The following is a 13,342-nucleotide window of genomic DNA, read 5'->3' on the forward strand; positions in this document are numbered from 1 at the left end:
CCAAAGCCAGGAGCTCATGGTTGTTTTTATTTTAGGGTTTCTCTGATGTAGCGGTTAGATTTCCTATTTCCTTTTGGAAGAGCAGAAGATGGGGGATTTTATGAATCCATTTGGCTCAAATGTCTCAAATTCCCCCTACTTAAGGCATGGGCATTTGCCTCATGCTCCAGCGCAGCACCCTAGTGCACTGTACACTTCCCCTGCCCCTTCTTCACTGCTGCTTGCTCTTTACGTCTCTGTCTGCCATTTTTTCCTAACATGTCTCTGTCCCTTTCTTTCCCCAGTGTGACCTTTGCTTTCCCTCTTCCTTAGTGATACTGTGGCATGCTCCTGCCCCAGAACATCTTGGCCGATGCAGCTGCTTATGAGGAAGATAGCAGCACATGGCTTTGCGTGGTAAAATAGCAGCACATGGCTCTGTGCCTGCCGATTGCCCCAGGCAAGGGGCTGGGGATGCAGGAGACTGTTGGCACCGCTCCTTGGAGGCTGCCAGCACACGTCCGTCCGACGGCGAGTGGGAGAGAAAGGTAGGGTAAGCTCAGCAGTGAGTAGCTCCCAAAATGTGCAGCTCTCTTTTTCCCAAGTATGAAGTTGCTAGATTTTGCCAAGATCTTCTAAACAAACCAATTTTGAAGGAGATTTTTTGCCGAACCCTTTATGATGCAGAGCAATGAAACCTCTTGGGACCACTTAAGTTAGTGCAGTATTATTTGGTCTGGGCCATTAAAAGGTTTTGCTGGGTTGGGAGAACAGTAAAAGGACTTCAGAGGTTTCATTGTACATGTAATTTTTCAGTTCTAGCACTCAGGGCAATGAAAGAGCTTTGGAAAAGTACACGTTTTCTCTGTTCTCCGTGTTTGTAGCATCTTTTCTTTCTGCGTTGTGCTACTTGCCCATAAAATTCTTTTCTCCACTGGCATATGCAAAACTGCTTTGGAAAAATTTTTTTGAGCTCATTAAGAAAAGATGGGAAAGATCCAGTTCACAACAGAATTCTAAAACCTTGACAACCACAATGCTATTAAATACCACTTTTCAACTTCCACATTCGTAGAGAAGTCTCTCCAAATTGTAAAATAAATGCCCATTTGTAAATCTCTCTCAAATAGGCTGGCTAGTTTAACCTGCAACTTGTAGAGCTGTCCTGACCATATATCCTGTGAAAGAGGGTTACTCATGTATGTGTAGCTATAACTGTACGTCTGCAGTCTGCTAATGGCATGAATGCACGCAGAAATCTGTGCCTGCAGGGCAGGAACACACCGGTGTGGTCAGTGTTGTGTCTATGTTCAACATGCCACGGGATCAGGGCCTGATGAAAATAAAACCAAGAAACAAACCCCAGAACTGTTGGACCTGTTTAATATGTACGTCAGAGAGCGGTCTTGAGAGGTTTGAGTTTGTAAATTGTTTTACAACAAAAAGGAAAATGACTGTTCAGTCGTTCTGCCGTTCAGATGCTGGTAAGAATCTCTCTGCCCATGTGTCACTGTTGGAAAGAGTGTACCTGCAGATTGCCTGTGTTAATGGAAGGGAAGCTGGCAAAAAGCCCCAGGTTCATCTTGTGGGATCATTTATGTCTACATACAGAACAGCTGTATTCATCCAGGAGGGGCTGTTTGTAGTGGGAGGTGGGGAAAACTCTCTGCCAGGCATTTTGGTGTGTGATGCTGTGTGGTTCAACAGCCTTTAATGCCACAAATTGTACTGGTTTCAGTGGAAATGCAGGTTAGGCTGTAACTTGTATTGTTCTTCGCCAGACCATCAGTGAATACGCATTCTTAACACAGCCTCTGTATATTGTGAAGAAAAAATGTCCCCCCTCGATCCATTTTTATGCTACTGGAAGGCATAGTAGGTTCGCTCAAGCTACATCCAAAATGATGTGTTTTCCTAGTTAATGATCGTCTCCTTCGGTAAATGCAGCTGTTTGGATAATCTGCCATATAGAGAAGTGGGTGGTATTATAAGCCAGAAGACACATGACTGTGCAATAAAATCTGGCAATTCTGAGTATTGGATTACCCTTACAGCTTCAGAAGGCTGTATAGATACGTAACAGTCTTTAACAATGGCTCTAACAGTGTTAGACGATGGGTGCTGAGTTAGGACTCCTTTTGCACGTCCTGTCAGAAATGAACACGGTCAAAATTTTCACAGGATTTTAGTCTTCCTTTATTTTGGCTCAGCTATGGTTCAGTGGCCTTGCTGTGAAAAATAGTTGTCAAACCATTGATATCCTCTGTTTTGACTGTTCTGTTGAGATGCGGAGGTTGCCACGGATCCTGGTGGAAGAGCCGGGGCTCAGTGAGCTCCCTCAGCTCGGCTGCCGTAAAGTGCAGAATTCCCGTGTTCTGGAAATGGTATGCACCACCCTCAGCTGGCAGCTGGAGACAGGATTTGGACGCATTCTGCCTGTGGAAAACATTTTGCCGTTCGAGGATGACAAACAGCTTGTGATTTTTTTTGATATGGGAATCCTTTTGCAAAACTTGAGAAAAAACTCATAACAGAATGACTGAAAAAAAAAATCTCTGGACCCACAATTAAAAAATTGCTGATGTGTGCATCTACCTGTTTTTCCTGTGCTGAACGCTCAAGTTTTGCACTCTTCCCTGAGGGATGGTGGTACTGGTGCTGTGCGGGTGAGTTAGCTGAGCAGGGGCCATGGCACAGCTGCTCGTACTTCACTCCCGTGTTCGTTATGGCACAGAGGAATTGGAAAACGTGGTTCCGAGGAGGAGAGTGTGACAGGATCTCCTGATGTCACGGGCAGGGTGAGCAAGGAGAGATTTGCTCATCCTGTACTATCAGATATTGTGTATCTTTTCTCTATAATTGGAACATTGATAAGCATTTCTTGCGTTTAAACAATCACCTTCTGAGCAAAAATTTGTTTACTGCCTCCTGTCCTGCAGGCTATAAATATCTAATGATTAATTTAATTTTGGTTTGAGAATTTTGTCTTTATGCGGCTTGTTCTCTTTCCATCTTACAATGCCATATCTGTTTTTGCGCTTTTAACTGTACAGCTTGTCAGGGGGCTGTACAGTGGCTTCAGGGCCTGGTATCTCTTCTGGGAAAATCTTCACTGCCGTGTTATGGACCGTGTCGTTGTATCTCTAAATTGCATTTTGTTAACTGACCCATGTGTTTCGGTAACAGGTTCGTGGTTGTGCTGAACACAGGAACAAGGAAATGGCTCAAAGGAGAGTTTTATTTAGGGTATCTTGGAGTATTAGACTTTTATGTCAGAGGAACGTTTTAATTGCATCTCCTGAATTACAGTTCAGTGCCTTCACTTTATTCCATTCATGTTTTCTAAGCCTTTTTCTATCTTCCCAAACATACAACTTTGTCTTTCTTCCTCAGAGTTTCTGCCCTGGCATGAAATTAAATTTGTATGTCTTGCACTTCATTTCTTCTTACTTGGCTGAAAATGGGATGATCATACTTTGGCTTCTTATGAAGAGATATAAAAGCAAGTCTTAATAGTAGTAGTAAATTTGCGGAGTCCATTTTAGTTGTCAGTGCATAAAGGTCACGTAGGATATAATTGGGATAGGATGTTTCTTTATTTCATAACTTTGAGATGACTTCGCCTCAGTGCCCAAGATGTTTGCTCAGCACGCTGAGTTCTCTGTTGTCACAAAAGCAGCAGGCGTCGCCCGTAGCCTTGCACTTGGCGTTCGTCACCAGTTAAAGGGCATGCTGTGAATGTGAACTGTGAAATAACTGACTGCCGTGCTGGAGGGCAGCCCTCCCAAGGGACTGCCAGAGCAAAGGGCAATATGTGCCTTTGTGGCCCTCGGCTCGTTAATTAGCTGTTTCACAACAATCTGTGCTACTTTTCTGGATTGCAAACTTTTTAATTAGCTTACTTTCATGGATCTGGTTTTGAGGTTCAAGTATGCTGAAAAGAAGTGTTACAAGTAGATCTGAAACGATGGCCTATGTCTGAGCTGTTGCTGCTGGTGACCTAAAGGCTGCAAAGATGTGGATCATCGGTGTCGAGCATTACATTTCTCTTGCGACAGATTGCACCAAGTTGCATGGAGCTGAGGCTAACATTGTTGCTTCTAGTCATGACTACATGGTCCAGATACGTTTGATTAGTGAGGCTGTGTTGTGTCTCAGCATCTCCAGATCAGCTAACACTGTGGCAAATACTTACCTTGCATTAATAAAGCCGTAAAATAACGCTGAAACCTGTAAAAACTTAAAGTGCTATTCTGGCTCTGTTTATTCATGTGTTTTTCGAGTTGGAGTGGAAAATCCAGTGAAGCTGATTGTGCTTTTGGGTCTTTCAGTACTGCAGCGCTTTTCAAACTCTGCAGAAAAATCTTTTTCTTTTTTTTTTTTTCTTTTTTCAAGAGTAACACTTTTCACAAGCTTCTCCAAACTATACAAATATTTTTACAGGCCTTAAAAACCTCTACTAAAAGTTTGTTTTTACAGAATCTGAACTTCTGGCCTGGTATGACGCTGTAGGAGTTGGTGTGCTTTTTTTTGTCAAGAGAAAGTCACGAAGCATAATAAGTCCGTACTGCAGTAATTAATATTACTTTTCAGTTATTTCACCCAGCTGTTTCTTGTTAAGTGTGCGGTGAAGGCTGTGTGCTTGGGCACATCTCAAAAGTCCACTTCCCCCCATCCCTGCCCAGAGCACTTCTCCACATTCTTGCTTCCCCAGAGGGCAAGGAGTTGCACTGAAGGCTTTTGAAGCTGTTCACAAGTCTGATTTTGGCCTAATAACTCGCGAGGGCTGGGTTTTGGATACTTGATTTTGGGATTAAATTAAACATTTCACCTAACTTTTTACGACTACAGAGGTTTCTGTATTCCTTGGAAGTCTGGAGTTATTAGTGAATTATGAGAGGGTGTTTTTTTTTCCTTTGTGCAAAATGGCAACAGACACATAATTCATATGAAATAATTTTATCTTTTGAGTGCAGCATTTGTATTAATATGGCTTCAGTTGTGTATACAAATTAGTGGATTTACAAGCAACTCTTACTGATGTCTGTATCTAGGGAAAAATCAGATGAAATAAATTTAATGCTTAAAAAAGAGTTTGCAGCAATTATCCTACAGATTTCATGTTCTTGATATTCTTATTGTTGGAGTTTCTTCAGTCTTGTATTTACGAGCAACAGAAGTAAATCAAGAAAGTTTTGATTTGTATTGCAAAAATCTCTTTTTTTTCCCCACAACAAAAAGCCAAAGAAACAGCAACCTACCTCTGAATCTCTAGAGATGCTCTTGCTCCAAAATTTACAGTCACTTTAAGCGTTCGTTCTGATGGCTTAAAAGGTCAAGCTTTTTAAAACCATATCATTAAATAGAAGTAACTAGAAATAGAAATCATTAAATAAATAGAAATCATTAAACAGAAAAAACGATACACTCCGTAAAAGCAGGTGGGTGAATGAAGCTCATGTCTGAGATGATGTATACCAGTATTGCCCACTAAGCTGTAATACCAGTCTTACTGTACAGAACCAGGTAGGTGTTTCTCCTGAACCCTTCAAAGAAAGAAATCCGGCAGACACAAACCGATGCAAGCGCTTGGCTGAGTACTTTGGAGAGAGTGGACCACAGCTGCCGGTTCCTCTAGCTGGGCTTTTATCATGGTCAGATCTCTGTATAGCGCATTCAGATGGTTTTAACAAATTCCCAAAATAATTTCTGGGATGCAAGCAGAAGGAAGGAGAAGTTCCAGTCTAGTTCGTTTTTGGAAACACCGATAGTCTCACACCAGATGAGTCACATCCTTCGTTCGGACACCTGATGGATGCATAACCAGTACCAGCGTGCGACATCCTGCTCGTTCCTTCTTTAGCTGCTGCAGTTCTTTGGCAAAAGTCTTCTTGGTCTTTGTGCATCCCAAGAAGGTGAGAAGCTGTTTCTCAACTATTCCTTGGTTTTGATGCCTGTGTTGCAATGATCTTGCTTCCTGTTATGGAAGTATAGTTGCTCTTAAAAATCCCTGTGTGGCGGGACTGTGGATGAAAGCACAGTATTGCACAGAAGAACAGTACTCATCTGGGCTCGCTTCTCACTGCTCTTTTTTAAGTGAGAGGGTTTGCAGATGTGGGTTTCACTGGAAATAACGGCCATCTGGAATAGAGGAAAGCCTAGGGATTTTGGGAGGTCCAGTTTCTTGTGTTCTGGTGTTACTGGAGTGGTTGTGTTTGTTTTTAAGAGAAATCAGATCGACTCGTACTGCCCGTGCAAGCTGGCTTGATGGGATGGAGCTGCAGGGAGTGGGCATTTATTTTCTGTGAGGGGGAGGAGAAAGGACCACATGCCAAGCTGCAAGCAGCCCAGAGAGCTCATTTGCATTGCTGTATGGGCCTTTGCCCCTTCTTTAAGTGATGTCTTAAATAATCCAAATTGGGTTTTCAGAGGGAGATGTTCTAAAAGTGGTTGGAACAGAACAGGATCTGCTGTGAGGTTTAGCACAACACGTACTTTGCTTCCTTTTCCTCTTCCTCTTCTCCAGAAAAATGACAGTTCCAACAGAGTGTTTAGACTTCTGTTGAGCCACAAATACCTAAGTCATGTAGAAGGTATCTGGTGGACTTTTCTGTGGTATTTGGTGCAGTTTCTTGTATTGTAGTGTTCCCCGTCCTGTGTAGCCAACGGTTGAAAAACGTGGACTTGGAGGTATAGTGTCAGAGATGCTCCTGTTAAGGTTAGGCTGAAATGCAGCATAGATGCAACTTCCTGGCTCCACTGTTGTAACTACTTAGAGGCTTAATTTATTTCTTGTTTTGAGTGCAATGACAGGAATAATTAGGGAAGAAAAAAGAAGAAAACCAGCAAAAGGCTCTTCTGGATTTAGGTGGATGCCGCTTTTGGGTTATAGCTTCAAACAGGCTGTGGGCAAAGGGGAAAACATTTGTGTGTTAATCGCAACTACTGGATGAGATTTGTGGCTAGAAAGATCAGTTTAGACTTTGTGTTAATTCACAGGCAGTAGCTGAAAGCTACGTGATCTGACCTTACAGATTTAAAAACTGTTCTTTTTTTAAATTGATTCAGTTAAACTCCCTTTTCATGTTCCTAATTTGTGTAACGCCATTTCTTGTGTCTTTGCGATCCCCATCTACTTTTGCAGTTCTTTCTGTTTGTTTGTTCTAACACTTGTTGGATGTGTGATGTAAACTGATTCACATTTCTCTGTTGGGAACTGCTAGAACATTTGGCGAGGGATATGGTCCCGGATGGTCTTAATCATAGCCCAGACTCATGCCCCTCTGACAATCTAGCTGTATAGAATTGTGTGCATTCAATGTCCAGTGCTGTTCTATAAATATTAAGAAATATCTCCAAAAATTGCTATGAAAAATTCCCATTTTCTGCAAGCAGTTGACTGTGCCATAAGTGGTCCATCAAGGAATTTTATGGGATTTGTAATTGTTTTTTTGTGAAATGAAGACAGGAAAGTAACTCACGGTTATTGTTGCCAATTTAGCAATAGCTGTTTCCTTTGTAAAAAGCATTTTCTTTGATAAAAAATGGGATCAGAAAGCTAGAGGCTGAAGGTTTATGAACTTCACTCCAAGCTGAAGCTCAGGCTTTCTCTGGTTTTAGGTTTGAAGCAGTAGGCTTCACTGTCCAGCGCTGAAATACCATGGTGGCTATGAAAATTTACTTTTGTCTTTTTTGTTCACAGTCAAACTGCAACTTCAAGCAGAAGAAAGAGGAGTGGTGTCAATCAAAGGTGTCAGTGCAAATCGCTTTCTGGCTATGAAGGAGGATGGCAGGTTGCTGGCCTTGGTAAGAACTCTTCTTTTTAATGTTTATCTCTGTGTGCCTGTCTGTAGTGGTAGGTCCTCTCCTCACTCTGTACTGATGAACCTCTCCTCCAGCAGGACTTGCTCAGCTTCTCTATGTGTGATTTGTCAGGGAGAGATTAGCTCAGCACAACTTCTGTCAGTTAATGGAACTGTGAACTAGGCAGAGATGCGGGTGTCTGCCCTCAGCTAGAAGCTTCAAAACTGGACTGGGACAGCCTGTCCGAGAGAGAAAATTCATAGTGCTCGTGTATAGAAGGAACTTATGAGAACAAATGAATGAAGTCTCTCCCTTTTTTTCTCCCCACGAAAAGCTTTTTCCTCTTTTACTTACTTTCATGTAAAGTGATTGTAAAGACCCTTTTAAAGTAGGAAGAAAAGCTGATTTCTTTAAATTTTGACTTTTATGTTTTTGATGGTAATTGGTATATATTGTTTTCTCATCTTCCTCTTTGTAAAGAATCAAGTGTTTTTGGTCATGTATGCTTCCAAACTAGAAAACTGGCAAGAAAACAGTTTTTGAAAATCTGATGATAAAGTAAGGAAATAAAGTTATTAAATGTAGGTAAATTAACCTAGTCTCTAATGAGACTAGTTGTAAACTCCATGTGTTTTATTGGTATCAGCTTAATTTTTAACGGTGTTTAAAGCCAGAATGTTTAGCAGAATCTAAAAGTTAATAAGGTCTCCTAGAGCTAGATGATAAATTTTGCTTGAAGAGCTGCGGTTACATTCATTTTGCTCATGAGAGGCAGACACTGCGAATCTCTCCTCCATATTTATAACCTTCAGTGCAGGCAAACTTTCAGCGCTTGCGGCGTACCACTGTAGGGCATCCTACTGGAATTTTAGTTTGAAATGATCCCTGATGCTTTGGTGATGCTTGAACACAGCCCCGTTCAGCTTCTGTGCAAGTCCCCGCCAGTAAGAGGTGTTAATAATAAAGTGAATTCCTAACCCCAGCTGGACTGCAGCTAGTGAAAGACCCCTGCCAGGGGCTGCAGAAATTACTTCTGATTCCCCTTGATTCTGCCTCTGCCTAAGTGAAATTAGTCTGAAGGCGAACAGAACACTTCAGCAGTTTTCCACGAGCAGGGATCCGTGGTGTGCTCCTCTAGCTCCAGGAACCCCGTTTTGTTTATGCCTGTGAATACAGTGAAAGAACCCATTTCAAGTTACAGCGTTGTTTACTTGGAACTTGTGTGACAGACAGCTCAGTTGAAGAAAATGTGAGGAGTAGTCCACTGTGCTATTCCTGAATTAAGGGTAATTGGGAATTTCCTGTAGTGCTGGTGTGGTGGCGTTCGGCTTCCCGTGCAAATCACCCTCCTCACCCTGAGCGACAGCGAGTGGTCAAAATAGGGCGTTTTGCACCAGTTGTAAAATTACAGACACCTGAGTGTGTTTATATTTGGGATTTCCAACCTACGGTTGCATGGCGGGTTTTGGTTGTAGAACATGCTGCCCTTGCAGCGATACGCAGCCATTTTACGTGCTTGGTTCTTTTAAGGCGATGTGCTTGGAAGGGATCTGCCCTTCACTTGGGCGTACTCTCTCTAAGTCTAGTAGAGTTGGGTCATGTTGTGCTTCTTACTTGAGCTTATAAAATACTTGCTTCGTTGCTGGAAGTGGGTATTACTTGCATCGTGTTTACTGCGAACACTACTCCCTGCAGCTCTTCATTTTTGCTATTCATAGGTGAAAACTCTCTGCTCTTAAGATTTTGTTCTTCAGCCAGCCTAACAAATACTTCTGTGATTTCACGATCATTTTCTGCAGCACAGGCAGTGTTTTTTTTCCATGACGATTTCTGTACTGTGACTTCCAAAGGTCTGTGGCCAATTGTGCCTCCACTATTTTCTGCCTATAAACACATGCATGAAACTGTTCCTAACTGCCAGCGTTTCTTTTTCAGTTTGAGCAGTGCTGTGTTTCAGTGAGAGCTTTGAAAGAGTGTGTGCTGGGACTATTTGTGGTGAACTTATCTCGTCGGTGCACATGAATTCCTATCTGCTGAAACCTTTGGTTATTTCTTTTAAAACACTACGGAACTTTAATTTCTAAATACCTATTTAGTTCTCTAACCCACTAGTCACTCAGGTACTATTCTGTGCTTTTTAACATGTTTTGTTTCGTTTTTTACTACTTTTCAGTGTCAAGGATCAATTTGCATAGCGTCCTTGCTTTAGAAATATGTCAACATCTTCAAAAATACTTCCGCAAATTATTATTCAGTCCTTTTTTTCATCTACTTGTATGTTTTCGTAATCACTGGGTTGAGACATGTCTTCATGGCTTGTTCCGAGTTGGGTTTTGCAAAATGATTTATTGCATGGCCAGCAGATCACTGCTTACACTGGTGATCGGCGTGGTGGTGCGATGGATGGCGTTCTTGTCTGGAAAGCTGGATGATACGGCTTTTCATTAAGCAGTTTCATGCTCTCTGTTTGTTAACAGGCTCATTTACTGTGGGGGACAGGTAATCTTTACCAGTTCAGTTGCTGGAGAAAATGGCTGGTTATTGATGCAGCTAGTCAAAACCTCCCCTTGGAAAATGCTGTTTTAACTAAAAATATGTATTTATTCCATCAGATTTTTAATGGAAAAATTGAAACATTTCACTTCTGATATGGCTGTGATATATGATTTTGACTTTCCAGTTTCATTTAATTATTATAATAAAGTGTTTTCACTTTATTGAATTAAATGTTTTTGATTACTTCATTTCATGAAGAAATTTCTCAAAATTTCCTATGAAAGGAAGAATTGCACTTTTGACTAACTTACGTATCACGAGAAATAATTTGTCATTTAAGGATCCAGCCTGGTCATTCTGTCTGTCATGCTTATGTGGTTTCGCTATGACCACACAGGTTTTGCCAGACTGAAGGACTTGAAGGGAAATTCTTCTCTTTTGATGTTATGGATTAAAATTACGGTACAGGAATATTTGTGAGAATAACCTTCGTTTCCTGGCCCTTTCTTAGTTAGAAAAGGCTAAATATGATCATGACCTTTCTCGGGTCATGCTCCATCCGCTGTGGTAGTTACAGGTTAAGCCTCTGGTTTCAGTTTTGAGAATGAACAAGCCTGAGGAATGTTAATTCCTAATCTAGGGTCCAAAATGTCGAAACTGGTTAATTGGCATAGTATGATTCTAAGGCAGATGCAGCTTGCACTGAAAAATCAATCAGTGGATGGCGTTTGGCTGCGCAAATCAGGGAGGAAGAACTTTGTCGCAGGAAGTTGCTGCCTCTTTCGGCCAGTGAATCTGCCCCAGGCAAATCACCGCGAGGATTTCGGCGGTCATTACTGTGTGGCTGCTGTGAGTGCCTGGTGGTAGCCAGGGTTTTTCCAGGGGCTGGGGTTCACAGCAGGGTGGCCGGCATCCCACTCCTGCCAGACAGCAGCCCATCTTCCGAAATGCTGCCTTTGGCGGATGTTAAGGAATACAGAGTTCATGAAGCCTGGGCTATCATTTGTCACCTATATGTTCATTTTTATGTCAAAATATTTACATTGGCGATGTACTGTAGGAAAGCACTGGTATCACCTATGCTTTGCGGAGAAATAAGGACTCGAGCGTCCTAAGTGAATTGTGTGGCACCTTCCAAAATATCTTTATGAATGTAAAAAAAAAAACACCCTACCTTTTTTCATCTATCTTAGTCTTTTTTTTTCACACATTTTTGATTATTTTCTATAACACCCATAAATTGCCTGAAAATCTGTTTGAGGAGTTTAATCTATTTTACTTAGTAAACCTGAGAGATACAAGGAAGGCTAAATAAAACCAGTGTGTTTCTTTGGGTTGTGATTGAGTTCACTTTGTGGATTTTGTGCATAGGAGATGGGGTCCGGTGAATTTGCCTTTTGTCTGTACATGGGGTCTCGTAGAAGGCGAAGGCGAGGTGTGAGCCGGCTGTGATGGTCTCTTTGCCAGGATTTCCAGCTTGGGCAGTTGTACTGAACTTGCCTAAACTCTGCTGAAAGTTTGTTTCTGTTCTTAAATGCTTCTTTTCTGTACATGGTTTCTGTGCCCTCTTAAGGCTGCTGTAATCCATTTGAGGCTTGGATCTGTGGCTTGAGATGATTAATGCATCTGTTTTCACATTACTGGAATGAAAGGCATTAAAGTATGATTTATCTTGAGAAAGATGGTTGAAAATACAATCATATGAAATGTGTTAAATTGATTTCTACTATTTGAAATGTAAAAATATTAGTGAGTTATGGAAATGAAAAACTACATATGGATTTTTTCTTATAAGTTCTTTTCCTTAGAAACCAAAATTTGTATTTGAAAATGGTTGAAGTGGAGGGAAAAAACCCTTCTATTTGAAGACATATATTTGGAGACATATCACTTTATTCCAGGCTGCTTTTGAATGACTTAATTGCTTGTAGCTACAGAAACTTGGCATATATGGGGAGTTACTCTTGTATATTTTTGTTCATGCTGTATGAAGTCTAGTTGTTCCAAGCCCACTTTTTAGTTCTAGTTGGATACTTCATTAATATTACCAGAAGATGTAACAAAGGGTAGCCTGCTCGTTTAGGGAATTGCTTCACGCTCCCTGTCTCCTCTCCAAGGTTGTACATGCTTGCTTTTCAATGACTAGCTTTTCTCCTCCTCCGGCATTCCCAAAAATTTTCTGGGTAAATGAGTGTGACTGAACTGATGGACTGACAGATGGTGTGCATGAAAAGAAAGTTCCCCCTCCACTCCAGTAAGTTCCTGCAGTGTTGAACTTCTGCCATCTTTCCATTTGAGAAAATAATTTCTCTTGCTTAAAGCGCTGGCTCTGCAGGCACGTTTGCCACTGTGAGCGCTACGAGAGCAGTGTTGCCTGCTGACAGAGGTTCTGCTGCTGTGAATGTGCCTCGGGATAAATGCATTTAAACACCGGTAGTGATCCTCTTCCTACGGAATGAGATCTTACTGGAAGCTCTTTGTACGTCCTCTTATGTTTTTGCTACAGAGGAGCCGTGTGGTTTCTTTGTGGTGGATTTCTGAAAATTGAATAAACTTTCCTGTTTTCGGTTGACTACGAACAGCTATAAATACTAGTGATAGTTAAATTACCTTGGTTTTAAGGCCGCCAGGCAATAACAACTATCCAGCAAAATGTGTGGGTTGAAGTCTTGCAACAGATTAAGCCTACCTTACATGATCTCACTGATAGGAGTGGGATCATTTGGAAATGGAGACTCTTTCTCTTCGGTACGGCCACTGTGAGGGAGCCGTAGTTCCTGCCTGTGCAAAGGTGTGCCGAAGCAAGTACATCATCACACTGTTCATTAATGGCAGGCTTACTTTCTGAGGGCATTGTACGCAGCCGAGTGTCTTCTCTCCGGTGGTGATCAAATGCAGCATGTAAGACAAGACGTACATAGTAATTGCCTGCACTGGTCTCCCAGCCTCCAACCAGTCTCAGCTTTGGGGCCTTCTCAGCCAAGAACAGTTTTTACCAATACAGTAAATTTCAGTGAATTTCTTTTCCATGAACTTGTCCAAAAGTGACTCGAATCCTTGTAAG

The 13,342-nt window shown here is 41.7% G+C and overlaps 1 protein-coding gene across 1 annotated transcript in view; it reads left to right on the plus strand.

The window, feature by feature from the left end:
* FGF2 (fibroblast growth factor 2) overlaps positions 1–13,342 on the plus strand; it is a 28,707-nt gene that overhangs the window by 14,351 nt on the left and 1,014 nt on the right. The window contains exon 2 of the mRNA XM_075420943.1: positions 7,682–7,785. Coding sequence (XP_075277058.1) covers positions 7,682–7,785 — 104 coding nt within the window. The remainder of the gene's footprint in view (positions 1–7,681; positions 7,786–13,342) is intronic.

This window comes from Opisthocomus hoazin, chromosome 5, assembly GCF_030867145.1.
Source record: "Opisthocomus hoazin isolate bOpiHoa1 chromosome 5, bOpiHoa1.hap1, whole genome shotgun sequence".
Classification (NCBI taxonomy): domain Eukaryota; kingdom Metazoa; phylum Chordata; class Aves; order Opisthocomiformes; family Opisthocomidae; genus Opisthocomus; species Opisthocomus hoazin.